Below are 16,287 nucleotides of genomic sequence, written 5' to 3'. Positions count from 1 at the left end.
GTTATTTTTATAATTTTGAAACTTTTTTGCCATTTTTCCAAATGAAATTTTAAAATTTACTATTTCTCTTGTCAACACAAAACTTTATATTTTAGCTTAATATTTGTTTAGTTGTTTAGTTAGTATTAATTAGTTAATTATGTTATTTTGGTAAGGCTTTAAAATAGGGAATTTAGAGTTGTAATAAATAATTTTTTAAATATCCATTTGAATATAAAATTTGTGTTGTTGGAGTGTATTATGTCAACTCTAAGAGATGAATTTTCCGTGCTTGGCTATGGACTTGGCCGAATACCTTTTTGTCGCTTCATCAATGATGAACTAATATAGCATAATAGTTGTGGATACCGTTTCAGATTGTAACGATAACATCCTCTATTACGGTGTGGTTTTGGTATCATACCTATGTATAACTTTATCATTTTCATTTTTCTAATTAAAGTAGAACTGAACTCTTTAAATTATATGAATTTTCTTAAGTATTTTCATCTGGTCAATTAACTTATTGTTTAATTTGAATAGATTGAAGTTCACCCTATGTTTCTTTGGGTTAATTATATAATTGCATTCCCTGAGATTGTAGCTGGTAGGTAAGACTCCCATGGTTTACCTGAACAATATCATCGGAGGGTGTGCGGCAAATATTGCTGCTAAGCTTGAAATGATGCAACCATGTTGCAGTCTAAAGGACAGGTGAGAAAGTCAATTTTATTAAAACTCTTTTGATAAAAGAAAAGGGTTTACAATACACTTTGAGATTTACTTATTTTTAAAATTAAACACTTGAAAAGTTAAATCAAACACATTTTACATGTCCTAATGAATAGATTAATATGAATATGAGCATGGAGTCATACTATATATCTATACTTATTGTCAAAGAATGGGTGCATATCTTCTCACCAATTATACTCAAAATGTCTTCAGGATTGGATATAGTATGATTTCTGATGCTGAGCAAAAAGGACTTATTACACCAGGAAAGGTAATAATATATGAGACGTAATTTTCTTGCTTCTTGGAAACTACATTTTCATTACATTGGTGATTTCAATTAAATTATACATTGTATCCCTCTTTACGGTGTTATGTTAAACAAATTATCCATAATCTATTCAAGAACAAAAGTTCTTCTGAAGGGATGACTTCTTTAGGTCAACCTTACTGTGAGAACGTATTGTACAATGGGATTCATTTTGAGAAATGATTGAATTCATCTAAAAGTGCTCCTTAGTTTGTGCCTTTATTCAAAAGCCTTATTTACTGATTTTTCAAGTTTCTTCTTTTAGTTCTTTGTTGTTTTTCGTTTCATTCTTCTTGTTATTTCATTATTACTACATTGTTACCCTCATGACATTGGATTTCATGAAGTCTATTCATTCTTATCTAATTATTGGCTACGTTTTCTAATTAAGGGATTCATGTAGAAGAAATTGGCACAAAATGAGAAGAGAAACAATCTTTTAAGAAAGAAACTTTTATTTAGAAATATACAAGGATGAACACTTAGAAATTACTCTTTCACTCTCAAGACATTCACTCACTTTTCTACACTAACTCTTTAGCTTTTCTTCCCTCACATATGGGGTCACACCTCCTAGTTATAGGCATGAGATCCTTGGAGCCCAAGTAAAAGAATTTTTTTAGGCTATTCTTGGATTCTAAATATCTAAATATTTTTTGGTTTATTCTTACCTAAAGTTGTTCTAGAATATTTCTAGATTTTTCCTTTGAGATATTTATTCATTCTACAATATAGTTCTAGAAAAAATCTCATTTACATATTTATGTCACATGGTGGATACTCCAAGAACCTTCTAAACTAGTTAGTGTTGCTATATATTTTAACACTCTCCCTCAGCACTAACTATTCTAGGTCGTTCAATCATCTCGAGCTGCTGTCTAAACTTTGCATGTTTGTTTGCAGGTAGCCCCTTTGTGAATATATCTGCAATTTGATCTTCTATTTTTATTTGTTTTATCTCAATTTCCTCTTGAAGTACCTTTTCTCTAATAAAGTTGTAATGTACCTCTACATGCATGGTCCCTGCATGAAATACTAGATTCTCAGCTAAGCGAACTGCAGATTAGTTGCTACAATATAAAGTCACTATATGGTTAACTTCTTGGTGCAAATCCTTCATTAGTTGCTTTTTCCATATTCTCTTGTGCTGCCATGGTCACTACTCTATACTCTGCTTCTGTGATAGACAATACAACTATTGCTTTTCTCTTGCTACACCAAGAAACTACTCCACAACCAAGTTTAAACAAGTAACCAGTAGTTGATCGTCGTGTATCAAGATCTCCTGCATAGTCAACATTGCAGAAGCCTTCTAACTTTCAGTCCTCCTCTTTCTTATAAGAAATGCCATATTCACTTGTTCCTCTTAAATATCTTAAAATTCTCCGAGTTGCTTCAAGATGAGGCTTCTTCAGATTTTGTATGTAACGACTTACAACTCTGGCAGAATATGAGATATCAGGTCTTGTTAAGGTAAGGTAGATTAAACTACCTACTAACTAATGATATATCGTTGAGTTTGCAAGATCTTTACCTTCATGTATGCAGAACTTTTTGTTAACCTCCATCGGTGTAGATATTGGCTTGTTGTCACTCATGTTATACTTATGCATAAGATCTTTTACATACTTCGTTGTTCAAGGAACAATCCTTTTTCTGAGTGTTCCACCTCTAGTCCAAGGAAATGCTTTAGTTCTCCAAGCTTTTCATTTCAAATTAGACTAGTAAATTCTGTTTTGTTTGTCAAACTTCTTCTATGTGGTCTCTTGTTATGATTAGATCATCCAATAAGACTAATATGATTGTGATCTTTGAGTCTTGAGCTTTGACAAATAAGTTGGAATCTGCTGGAACTACTACAAAGGCACTTTCAACTAGAAATTTTGCAATTTTTCCATACCAGGCTCTTGATGTTTGCTTCAAACCTGTTGGGTTATTCAATCTTCACTAGACCCAAATACTCAAGATCAACACTGAAATGATGAAGAAATGACTAAGAAAGATTTTGTCAAATCCTCGATGTTGGATACTCGACACTTGATAGGTTTCTACACGATGCTCAATGCGAATTTTCTTCTCTGTCTGACGAGTTTCTGTTGAATCCTTGATAGAACTCGATGAGAACTAATTGATACTCGATCTTACTCGATGAGTCTTGATCTTTACTCGGTGCGACTCGAAGGTGAAAACGATCAACTCGAAGCAACTCAGTAGCGAAGATCGATGTACAATTGAACTCAATACTCTGTATTTGATACGATTTGAAATGAGATTGTATAGCGTGCGATTTGCAGGAAGATTATAGTCGAATGAACAAGAAGATAAAGACAAGAAGAAGAAACCACAGAGGTTTACATAGTTCGGCAAGGTTGCCTGTGTCCACGGAAAGATTCAAGTTCTTTCACTAAGAAGATTGCATACAACTTTTTGTTTGTTTACAGAAAATTAAGAAATGATGAATTCACACTCTCTGTTTTTTGTTTTTCTGATCAGAGGTATTTATAATGCATACCAACTGACCATTACAACACAAAGTTAGTTATAAACAAATAATAAGTTGAGGTATTTGAGTCACAGCTTCTTCAAATTCTCCACTTTGACTCTAATGTCTTGCAATCTTCTAATCTTCTTGATTCTGACCATTCTGCCTACCCTGTGTCAAGAAGCTCGAAACCAACCTATTCTAGACATTTAACCAATTTAAGCTTTGAAATAGGTTTTGTCAACATGTTAGTTGCATTATCTGATGTGTGGACCTTTAGAATTTATATCTCCCCTGTCTCAATTTTATCTCTGATGAAATGATATTTGATATCAATGTGTTTAGTTCTAGTGTGGTATGGTGGATTTCGGGATAAATGGATAGCACTTTGGTTGTCACAATAGAGTTTTACCATTGTTTAATCTATTCCAAAGTCTTTCAGCAATCCCTTAAGCCACAATGCCTTTTTGATTGCTTCTATTAAGGCCATATATTTAGTTTCTGTTGTAGATAAGGCTATTATAGATTGTAGTGTTGCTTTTCAGCTGATTAGATTAGGACAATAAAGAAATAGGTAACCTATTAAGGACTCCTTTTTGTCCAAATCACCAGTATAGTCAACATCCACATATTCATAAAGTTCTAAGTTTGGTTCAGCTAACTTTTGGTAGACTAGTCTTAAGTTTTTATACTAAACTAAGTACCTTAGGATCCATTTAGTAGCCTCCAAGTGTCTCTTACCTACGTAGACATATATCTATTAACTAGGCTAGTTGAATATGAGAGATCAGGTCTAGTAGAAATCATTAAATACATTAGACTTCCGACTGCTCGATTATAGGGTATGACAGCCATCTGTTTATGATGTTCTTGGTCAGAATCTTTAAGAGAGTTAGCTGAGGATAGCTTGAAGTACTGAGCAATAGGTAAGCTCGCAGGTTTAACATCACTCATATTAAACCTTTTTAGGATTTTCTCATAGTAGTTGGACTGAATGATGCTTAGAATAGACTCCTCCTTGTTCCTTAGAATTTTAATTCCTAGTACCTTACTTATTTCTCCCAAGTCTTTCATATACAACTCCCTTTTTAAAAGGTTTTTAACATGGGTTAGATCTTCCTTGGACCTACCTGCCAGCAATATATCATTCACATATACGAGTAGGTAAACCTTGTCCTTATAAGAATCTGTATTTACATAAACACATATGTCAAATGAATTTCTTTTGAATCCAATGTTAGAAATATAGTCATTGAATCTTCTATACCAGCACCTAGGTGATTGTTTTAACCCATAGATTGACTTGTTGAGTAAGCAATAGAGATTTTCTTTTCCTTTAACTTCAAATCTTTTAGGTTGCGTCATATAGATTATCTCCTCTAGATGTCCATAAAGGAAGACAATTTTGACATCTAGTTAATACAATTCTAAATTATTTTGAACAGTTAAGAATAGAAGAAGTCTTACGGAAGTTTGTTTGACAACTGGAGAGAAAATCTATGAATAGTCTATTCATTCCCTTTGAGTAAATCCCTTTGCTACCAACCTTGCTTTGTACCTAGGCTTTTGATCACAAGATGTTCCTTCCTTAAGTTTGAAAACCCATATAGAGGCAACTGATTTGTAACACTTAGGCAGAGGAACTAAAGACCAAGTGTCATTCACTTTGAATGCATCTCCTCATTCATAGCTTCTATCAAATCTCTTGCATCAACACAACTTGTTGCTTCCTCAAAGGTTGTTGGTTCTGAAGGAACTCTTTTGACAGAGAACCTTTGAGCGGAAGCGAATCGTCCAAATCTCATTTCGATTGAACGCATACATTTACAGTCATACAAGAACATATTATGCATACAACTAAATTATAACATGCTTTTGAAATAAAAACAAAGTTTATAGATTATACCTTTGAAGAACCGTTCTTCAAGTTAATCCCTCAATCTAACTCGTTCACGAATGCGCCGAACAAGTCATGAACTCTCAGCGAATAGTAGTAAGCAAACTCGAACCAATCGAGACACTACAACTTGGTGACCTTGGTATTCTCAATGTGAGAATCCCGGAATGGTGGGCTCTGGCTAATTTTGGTTAGAGGGAAGTTTGGAGTTGGAGGAGGAAGATGATCAAGTAGAAGGCAAAGCTATCGCATATCAAAGTCTGTTGATCGTTTCGAGAAATGAGTCTATCACATAGGCTCTTAAGGTTATCATGTAGTTACTCGATTGTGAATGCTTGTCACTTGGAATAAAATTAAAATCACATTTTCATTTATCCCTCATTTGCCATAAAACCAAATAACTTCCGACTAAAGGGTGGTTAGCAAGAAAAGTGGTTAATTATCAAATAATGAATACATTATAAATAAATATGATAACTAATTTATCATTTATCTTTATAACCTATAGTTTTAATATTGCATCATATACAATATATAAACCATAGTTCTTTTTCTCTATTTTATGGCATTTCATATAAATCATATTTATACTAAATTTAATAACTATAAATCTTATTAATAGAAAATATATTTAAATCATATTCAAATATTTATTTCTCCAATTAAACAATAATGTATCAAATACATTATGTCAATTATATCATATACAATTGAATTAATTGAATTATATCATCTATAATTAAATTTCCTCTTATTAATTTAAACATTTCAAATTAATCCAAAAATTTATTCTCAACTTAAATTCATTGAGCTACTAAGGGGACCTTATGGATCTGTAGCTTGAAGCTCCAATGGTATGTTAATAACTGATTAAACTCTTTAATCACATTATCTACCATCCGTTAACTGTCGGGCACTCTATTAAAGACCGACAGCTACACTTTTCGCACTACAGATATATTTCTGTGTCCATTGGATATAACCAATCAACATTATGATGACCTTTCACAAATCACTCGTAAGTACAGCTAGGCCAAATTACCATTTTGCCCGTGTAGTTACATTTAACTCCTTAAGTACCACTGATCCCTCTAATGAATAATAGATCCTAGTCATACTATGACTAAACCCCTATCAGGCCAAGAAAGGGCGTGGCGCCACATTGTTCAAGACTTCGAATCAGCTCTTAAGGGAGCAATTTATCTACTTACCCCTGCTTCGGGGAAGGAGTGAATTTCATCTCGTGTAGCTGAGTTTCCAGCTCCCCAATCAAACGAATCTCCAAAATGGTAGGCTTGTTGAGTCGGCGATCTGGCCACTCTCACCCATGTAAATCAAAGGATCGCCCTCATAGGTAGGAGTTCAAAGCTCACTCAGGATTAAGGTCATGTTACCTATGGTCATCCTAGTGAAATGAAAGTCTTTATTATGAATGGCATTATATGACGAGACTAAACATTTTGTGGTCCGGGCTTATACAAACTCCTTGTATAAAATATCCCCACTCGCATGTCTAATACACGAATGATCAGAATCAGATCATTTCTAGGACTTTACAACATTTGTAACATCTACAAAGTGAGCCATACTCGTAGTGTCACCAAGATAAGGTACCCAGCCTTATCCATATACTACAGACCATTTAAGTTATCACTTAAACATGATCCACCTGTATGTCTCCACATACATGTTTATATTACAACGATAACCATATATGTTAGTTTATTGGTTTAAGGTTAATGCAACTAAAATATCATATATTTCATAGACAGAAGTGAATAAAGTATCATATATTATTAATCACATAAATGTTTGTTCATACAAGATTTACAAACTATAGAACCCTAAGAGATTTAGAACATCAACCCCAACAATCTCCCACTTATCCTAAAGCTAGTGGGGTGCACAAGATAATCAAATTACAAGTACACAAAACAATAAATTAGGGCACAATACGCCCAGTATAAGAGGTTCTTGGTTATTAGGAGCTACAACAGCATTTAAATTAGATTCATATAGTTCATTTCAGTATATTTAGCTGGTGGGGTAATGGTTCTCCTTTGTCTATCCCTAGCTAAGACATACGGACCTAAATCAGGTTGTTCACTTATAGTCTTTTCTTGTTCCCCTGCATCTTTCTTAACTTTTCTTATGTCACTAGGTAGGTTAGATTCTATTGGTTGCTCAGTAAGTAACTCCACCTCAATTCCTGAGGTGGATGACTCACCTTCATCCTCAAGCCTTTTCTCCTTTTGCATAAACATCTCTTCTTCCCTAAAAGTGATGTCTCTGCTCATTATGAACTTTCTCTCAACTGGATGCCACATTTTAAACTCTTTGACACCCTCTGTAAAGCCTACAAACATGCACTTGACTGTTTTGGCTTTCAACTTTCCCTTATTTTAATGAACAAACCCTACACATCTAAAGACCTTGAGGTTATCTAGGTTAGGAGGATGATTAGTCCACTTTTCCTCAGGGGTAAGCAACTCTAAAGATGTGTGAGGGCACCTATTCAAGGTATACACTGTGTAGGCTGCAACTTCTACCCAATAATTTTCACCTAAGATGGCATTAGAAAGAAAACACCTAACCCTTTCCATTATGGTTCTGTTTAACCTCTCAGCAACCCCATTCTATTGAGGTGTATACCTCACCATTCTATGCCTAGTTATATCATTCTCACTACAATATTTGTCAAAGTATTCATTGCAAAAATCAAGCCCATTGTTGGTTTTAGAGTATTTTAACCTTTTAGATGTTTGATTTTCTATCATGGCTTTCCATTCTTTAAACTTCTCAAAAACTTGGTCCTTAGTTTTAAGAAAGTATATCCAGCTCTTCCTAGAAAATTCATTTATAAAGGTTAGAAAATATCTTGAGCCATTAAGGTTTGGTGTAGGAGATGGTCCCCATAGGTCAAAATGGACATAATCCAATGTTCCTTTATTGGTATGCTGAGATTTTGTGAAACTTTGTCTGGTTGTTTTACCTAGAATGTAGTGTTCACAAAAGGAAATGTGTTCACTAATACCTTTGGGCAATATACCTTGTTCGGAAAGTGCTTGCATCCCCTTTTCACTAATATGGGATCGTCTTTTGTGTCACAAATCAGCTTCTGTTAAGCTTGTTGTTGAAATCATGTAGGCACTGGTCATCATCTCTACTCCTCTTACAATATAAAGGTAATTGATCTTTTCACTAACCAACAAAACTTTAGAATCCTTAATCACCTCAAGGACTCCACCTTTTCTTTTGCACTCTCACCCAATGGAGTCAAGCATACCTAGAGATATCAAGTTTCTCTTGAGTAAAGGTACATGTCTCACATTTCTGAGAAGCTTGATTGATCCATCCTTTAGCTTTAAAGATACTGAACCAACCCTTTTGATTTTGCAGGCTTCATTATTCCCCATGTACAAAGATTCTCCATCCACATCCTTGTAAGTATTAAACCAAGGTCTGAAGCGTGTCATATGATAGGTACAGCCAGAGTCAAGTACCCAGTCATGCTTCCCAAGAGGGCTGATTTGGTTAGTTTTGTTTCAAGTAGAGGCTAAGGCATTAGAATAAAAGTAGGAGCTTTCAACCACTGAAGCTTCTGGTTGTTTTCCTTTCTAATCCTTCCCTTTTTCTTGATTTTTTTGTTTCAAGTTGTAGCAATCTTTCATCAAGTGTCCTTTCTTCTTGCAGTAGTTACATCTAAGCTTGGTCTTGGGTTTATGCTCTTCACCAGACTGGTTTTTATTCCCTTTAGATTGATTCTACTTGTTCTTACCCTTGATAAACAGCCCTTTTGCACCAAGCTGCTTTTTTTATTGACTGAAGCTCCAACTCTCTAGTTCTCAATGCTGAAATAATGGCATTAGTGGTAACTGGTTCTCTTCCATATTTCAAAGCATTCTTCACCTTCTCATAGACTTCGGGTAGAGAGTTCAATAAGACAAAGGCTTTATTCTCATCGCCAATCTTCTCACCAAAGCTCTTGAACTCAAAAACTATCCTCTTAAATTCATCCAGATTGTCTGATAGTGGCTTGGCAGAATCCATCTTAAAAGTGAAGAACTTCTCCTTTAGATACATCTTGTTGGGGAGATCCTTAGTTGTAAAAATACTTTCTAGCTTGAACCACATCTTGTTGGTCATGTCTTGATCAATCACTTGTCTCAAGATGTTGTCACTGAGATTAAGAACCAGAGTCCCATAGGTTGTAAACTTCATGTCTTCCCTTTCTTGAGCTATCAATGTAGGCAGCAAAGTCGATGGATCTAGAAGGGCCTTGTGAGCTCTCTACAGTCCAAGAATGGATTTGACTTTTGCTTTCCATAGACTAAAATCACCCTTCCTATCGGACTTCTCTATTTCATATCTTGCAATAACCATCTTTGATCTGATCGAGTATCGAGTCTGGATTTCTTGAGTATCTTGATGCTCCAAGAATGATGACCTTGATGATCTTCAAACACTCTGATACCATACATTGTTGGGTTATTCAATCTTCATAGGCCCAAATACTCAAGATCAACACTGGAATGATGAAGAAATGACTAAGAAAGATTCTGCCAAACCTTCAATATTGGATACTCGACGCTCGATAGATTTCTACTTGATGCTTGATGCGAATTTCCTTCTCTGTGTGATGAGTTTTTGTTGAATCCTCAATGGAACTCGATGAGAACTAATTGATACTCGATCTTACTCGATGAGTCTTGATCTTTACTTGGTGCGACTCGAAGGTGAAAACGATCAACTCAAAGAAACTCAATAGTAGAGACCGATGCACGATTGAACTCGATACTCTGTATTCGATACGATTTGAAACAAGATTGAATGGTGCGCTATTTATAGGAAGATTACAATTGAATGAACAAGAAGATAAGGACAAGAAAAAGAAACACAGAGGTTTACGTAGTTTGGCAAGGTTGCCTACGTCCACGGGAAGATTCAAGTTCTTTCACTAAAAAGATTGCGTACAACTTTTTGTTTGTTTACAGAAAATTAGGAAATGATGAACTCACACTCTGTGTTTATTTTTCTGATTAGAGGTATTTATAATGCATACCAACTGACTGCTATAACATAAAGTTAGTCATAAACAAATAATAAGCTGAGGTATTTGAGTCACAACTTCTTCAAAACCATATAAAGCCTTTCTCAATTTACAGACGTAGTCATGATGAGCTTCATCCTCAAATCCTTTTGGTTTCTTTATATATATTTCTCGATCTAGCTTTCCATTTAAGAAAGCGTTCTTAACATCCACTTGTCATAACTTCCAATCCTTACCAGCAGCAAGTGCTAATAAGACTCGAATGGTGATGAGCTTTTCTACATAACCGAACATCTCATCATAGTCCAAGTCATACTGTTGAGAAAACCCTCGAGCCACCAGTCGAGCTTTGTATCTCTCTACCATCCCATGTGCTCGAGTTTTAATTTTATAAACCCATTTAAAAGATATAGGTTTAACATCTTTAGGCTTTGGCACCAAGTCCCACGTTTGATTCTTTCTTAATGCATCAACTTCTTCTTCCATGGTTTCTCCATCGAATATTCTTTGACGCTTCTTTGTGTGTTGTTGGCTTCTCAACTGTTGCTAATGTTGCATTCACATACATGGAATTAGGTTTTCTTAGTTTTGTTGATCTCCATAATTGTGGCTCTTAATTATGCACTCCACTTTACCAAGGACTTTATATCCTCAATTGCTCTTCTTCGTCTTCGTTGTTTTCTTCTTCTCTTTCTATTGGAGCTTGTTGTACTTGACTTATTTCTTCTGGTCCTTCTTTGAAAGATTTCTCATCTTTGAGTGCCTTTTCTAATTTGGGTGCCCACCATGATGATGCTTCATCAAATATCACATTCCTTGATGTATAGCATCATCCACTGATAGGATTAACACACCTCCACCATTTTCTTTGGTTGTCATATCCAACAAAGATGCATCTAATTGCTTTCTTATCAAACTTCTTTCTCAGGTGATATAGTACAAACACATATCACACATAACTAAAGGCTCGAAAGTGTCCAATTATTGGCTTGATATTTAGCAACCTTTCATAAGGCGACATGAGCCTAAGCCTTTGTTGGGGAAGTTTGTTAACCACATGGGCTGTTATTCTCACACATTCAGCTCGAAATCTTCATGTCGCTCTATTTTCATGTAACATGTTGCGACATACTTCTGCAAGATGTCTATTTTTGTGTTTTTTTCACTCCATTTTGTTGTGGAATGTTTGGACATGTCAATTGATAATGTATCTTATGCTTTTGCAAGTATTGAGAGAATTAATTAGACGTATATTCTCCCTCGTTATCTATATGTAGGCATTAAATTCTCTTTCCTAATTCATCTTCAACTTGTTCTTTGAATTCTTTAAACTTTATAATTGTTTCATATTTCTCTTTCATAAAGAAAACTCAAACATACCTGGAGAAGTCATCAATAAAGCTCATGTAGCACATACCGATAATTGAAGATTGCTTGACAAGACCAAATATGTCAAAATGCACCAGCTCCAATGGCTGCTTTACTCTGAATTTGGACTTCTTGAATGGTAGTTGATGTGCCTTCCCATATTGGCAACTAGCACAGACCATGTCTTCTTTGATATCAAGTTGAGACAGCCTTTTAAGCATAGACTTGTTTATCATTGTCTTCAGTTTGCTATAGCTAATATGACCAAGTCTTGCATGCCACAAATCAGCTGTTTCATTCTTTCGTGTTTTATTCACATAGGTGGACTCTGCTAACATGACGTAGATGGAGTCCATTCTTTGCCCTTCCATGAACGACATACCACTGACTTTGAGATTATGGTACACCTTGACATCGTTAGGTCCAAACACGATGAAGTTTCCTAATGATAATTAAGATAATGACACCAAATTCTTCTTCATTCCAAACACATAAAATACGTTTTTCAGTTCCACTTGATTGGAATTGGAGCGAGGCATTATCATAGTTTTGCCAACGTGGGCTATTGACAACTTTGAGTTGTATGCAGTTACAACAACTTGACTTCCTTTGTACTTAGATGTGTTTTATAGCTTCCTCTTATCTTTTGTCATGTGGTTAGAACAGTCTGAATCGCAATCCAATCATTTTCATAATTTACCTCTTCTACATGGAGAGCCAACACTTTGTTCTCCACTGCATTGGATATTGACTAGGTTTTAGAATCTGTTGTTGTAAAACATGCATTTGCATCCCATTTTTCTTCACCAATACTCTCAGCCTAGGAGGTGACTGCGTTGTTTTCAGTTGTATTTTTCTTTCAACGATAATTTCTAGCATAGTGGCCTATCTTTGCACAGTTATAACATTCGCCCTTTTTTTCTATGCTCATGATTTTAATTAGTTTTATTAGTTCCCCCCAACTTGAGAGCATTTTGGAGTTTCTTCATCTCCTTTTGATCCTACTTGCTTTTGATATTTTGATTAACCTTTTATTTGGCCAATAAAGAGCACTTTTTTGTTATTGCTCTTTATTGTGACCTCCGACATTTTCTTAGCCAATGCTTCTTGACTAGCAAGCATATTTTCTAGGTCAATTAGAGAAGGTTGGACTGGCCAACCTTGAATAGCAGCAATAAAGCTTCTATATTCAAGTTTAAGTTCATGAATAATAATCATTCTCATCCTTGATTTTGAAATAGGGGAAGTAGGATCAAATTCAGATTTCACGGCATAGAGTTTTTATCTTGGTGAAGTATTGGTAGATAGCCATCTCCCTTTGAGCAACTGACAGGAGCTCATTCTCTAGAAACTACGATCTTGCATCATTTTTCTTCGAGAAAAGTGAGGTAAACGTGTCCCATGCTACTTTTGATGTCTCTGCTGTATTGATTGCTCCAATATTTCTTCATCAACTGTGGTTTTAATTGCAAACATGGCCTTCCCTGCCTTGATATTCCATTTCTTCAAAGCAACAACATCCTCAGATGAACTGACTTCAGTGCCTCCCACAACATCCCAATAGTCTTGGTCTTGAAGATATGACTTCATGCATGTAGACCATGTTTTATAGTTCTGAGTATTGAGCTTCTTGATTCTTCCAACAACTTAAAGGTCTCCCATCATTTTATAGTGATGAATGCACTCCATGAGTAGCTGTATCCCAGACAACAAACCTCACAGTCCCAGACTATACTCGATCTTTAGAAGCCCCACCACTGCAAGCTATGCTAGCTTGGCTCTGATACCACTTATTGAAAAAATTGTCACAAAAGGAAGAGAAACAATCTATTTTGAAGAAAGAAACTTTTATTTAAAAATATATAAGGATGAACACTTAAAAATTACTTTTTCACTCTCAAGACACTCAGTCACTTTTCTACACTAGCCTTCTATCTTTTCTTTGTTCACATATGGAGTCACACCTCTTATTTATAGGCATGAGATCCTTGGAGCCCAAGTAAAAAGATTTTTCTAGGATATTCTTGGATTCTAAATGTCTAGATATTTCTTGGTTTATTCTATCTAAAGTTGTTCTAGGATATTTTTAAATTTTTTTTTTTTTTTTTGAGATATTTATTCACACTACAACATAGTTCTAGAAAAAAAAAAAAAAAAAAAAAAAAAAAAAAAACTCATTTACATATTTATGTCACATGGTAGATACTCCAAGAACCTTCTAGACTAGTTAGTGTTGCTATATTTATTAACAATTCGATCTACTGCATTGCGCTCATTTTTTATTTCTTTTGTTGAAACTTATTTTATCTTATTAGTTTGAACTGATCACTTAAAGTAGCTTTTAATTGAGTCATAATGTTGAGAAGGTTAAGATATAAACGAATCTCACCAAAGAATACGAGACTAAGAGTCTAGAGATAAGACTTATGTAACTATAGAGATAAGGTACATCGTAGAACTAAGAGATTGCATGAAACTATCTAAGTTCTAATTAGCTAAAGATATATAGGACTAATTATTTAGGTTTATAAGAGTACTTAAAAACAAGGCTGGATAGAAGTTGTTCCCAGTTCATAGGAAAATTGGTTAATGTCGATCTAATGCGGCCTGCATAGCTTAAGACAGTTTATCCGTAGGTTGAAACTTAACTTGAATTCGTTGTCGTGTATTTTGCCAACACACGAACACCCTACTTAATAACATAACACTCTCGTGTATTCTTTCAGAGTACTTTGGTTGAACCTACAGGTGGAAACACAGGAGTTGGTCTTGCATTTATTGCTGCTTCAAAGGGATACAAACTAATAATTGCAATGCCAGCTTCCATGAGTATGGAGAGGAGAATTGTTATAAGAGCATTTGGAGCCGAAGTTGTATTAACAAATCCAGCGAAAGGCATGAGGGGAGCAGTTGAGAAAGCTGAAGAGATTTTAAAAAAGACACCTAAAGCATATATGCTTAATCAATATGACAATCCTACTAACCCTAAGGTACGAAGTTTAAGATCTTATGTGAATAGATCTTGATCACCTGGTTATTTTAATTTAAGACCAAGTAAAATTAAAAAATTTAGGCTTTGTTTGGTAATCATTTTGGCCCTGTTTCGTAACCATTTTGTTTTTTGTTTTTTAAAAATTAAGCCTACTTCCTCCTCATTTATTACCACGATTTGCACCATTTGAGTACAATAATTTAATTCTTAGCTAAATTTAAAAAACAAAAACAAGTATTTAAAAATTACTTTTTTATTTATTTTTTTTTCTAGAGTCTGATATGGGTTCCTGGTTTTTGTAAAGGAAAGGTTTGATGAAATATGAATTTGAAGTCTTCAGGTACACTATGAGACAACCGGTCCAGAGATATGGGAAGATACTAAAGGCAAGGTGGATATTTTAGTTGCAGAAATTGGAACAGGTGGCACAATTTCTGGCGTTGGCCGATTTCTGAAAGAGAAAAATCCAAATATTAAGGTAACAAGACATTTAGCTACTTTTAATTAAGTAGCATTGTATTTATTTCATTTAAAATTGAGAGAATAATGTTGTGTCTCAATTCTACAGATTATTGGTGTTGAACCTAGTGCAAGTAACGTAATCAATGGAGGAAAGCCAGGTAAGTAAACCATTCAACTTCTACTGATTATTATTTATGCATTTTATTTATTTATTATTATTATTATTATTATTGAAACACAGGAAATCATCAAATTCAAGGAATTGGAGCTGGTTTTATATCCAATAATTTGGACCAAAGTGTAGTTGATGAAGTCATCGAGGTCTGTTTCTAACCTTTATTTATATTGTTAGCAGATATAAAACGCATAAACACTCATATTTAGGTTTCCATTTGAAATTCTGACCAAAACTTACTGATGCAGATATCCGATGAAGAAGCTATTCAGACGGCAAAACAATTGGCACTGCAGGAAGCCTTACTGGTTAGTGTATTCAGTTATCTTTTTTATCAAAAAAATATCAGCTAACCAGAGAGCAAGTGCTTTTTCAGCTATCTCAAGTATAATAACTGGGTCAGCTCTCTACTGCATCCAATTGAAAATTTGATGGTTTGCTTTCTTTAAAAAAATATATTAAAAAATTATTTTTTTACGTGTATAGAAAAAGGAGTATGGACTTAGGTCGCTGCACATAATTATTGTTCTTTTTAGGTCCATTTACGTATATTTCCTGACATTATCTCATTGACTTGATATTAGGTGGGCATTTCTTCTGGAGCAACAGCAGCTGCTGCATTGAAAGTGGCAAAAAGACCTGAGAATGCTGGAAAGCTTATTGTGTATGCACCCCATCTTCGTAATTGTTGTACTAAAAAAATCTTACCGGACATCTAATCACTTCCAATATAACTTTTTTCGGGTCGTATTTGCCGGCTTTGGAGAACGATACCTTTCCTCGGTCCTTTTCCAATCACTCCGAGAAGAATGTGAAAACATGCAACATGAACCATGA

The 16,287-nt window shown here is 34.7% G+C and overlaps 1 protein-coding gene across 1 annotated transcript; it reads left to right on the top strand.

The window, feature by feature from the left end:
- The first annotated feature begins 589 nt into the window (after positions 1-589).
- On the top strand, positions 590-16,287 carry LOC120081871 (cysteine synthase, chloroplastic/chromoplastic-like). Its single transcript, XM_039037048.1, has 9 exons — positions 590-693; positions 928-985; positions 14,548-14,811; positions 15,154-15,291; positions 15,382-15,433; positions 15,517-15,596; positions 15,699-15,758; positions 16,035-16,114; positions 16,194-16,287. The coding sequence occupies exons 1-9, from the start codon at positions 602-604 to the stop codon at positions 16,285-16,287; spliced, it is 918 nt and encodes a 305-aa protein (XP_038892976.1). The 5' UTR covers positions 590-601.

Source organism: Benincasa hispida, chromosome 7 (assembly GCF_009727055.1).
Source record: "Benincasa hispida cultivar B227 chromosome 7, ASM972705v1, whole genome shotgun sequence".
Lineage (NCBI taxonomy): Eukaryota > Viridiplantae > Streptophyta > Magnoliopsida > Cucurbitales > Cucurbitaceae > Benincasa > Benincasa hispida.
This window is presented reverse-complemented; position numbering and strand designations above follow the sequence as displayed.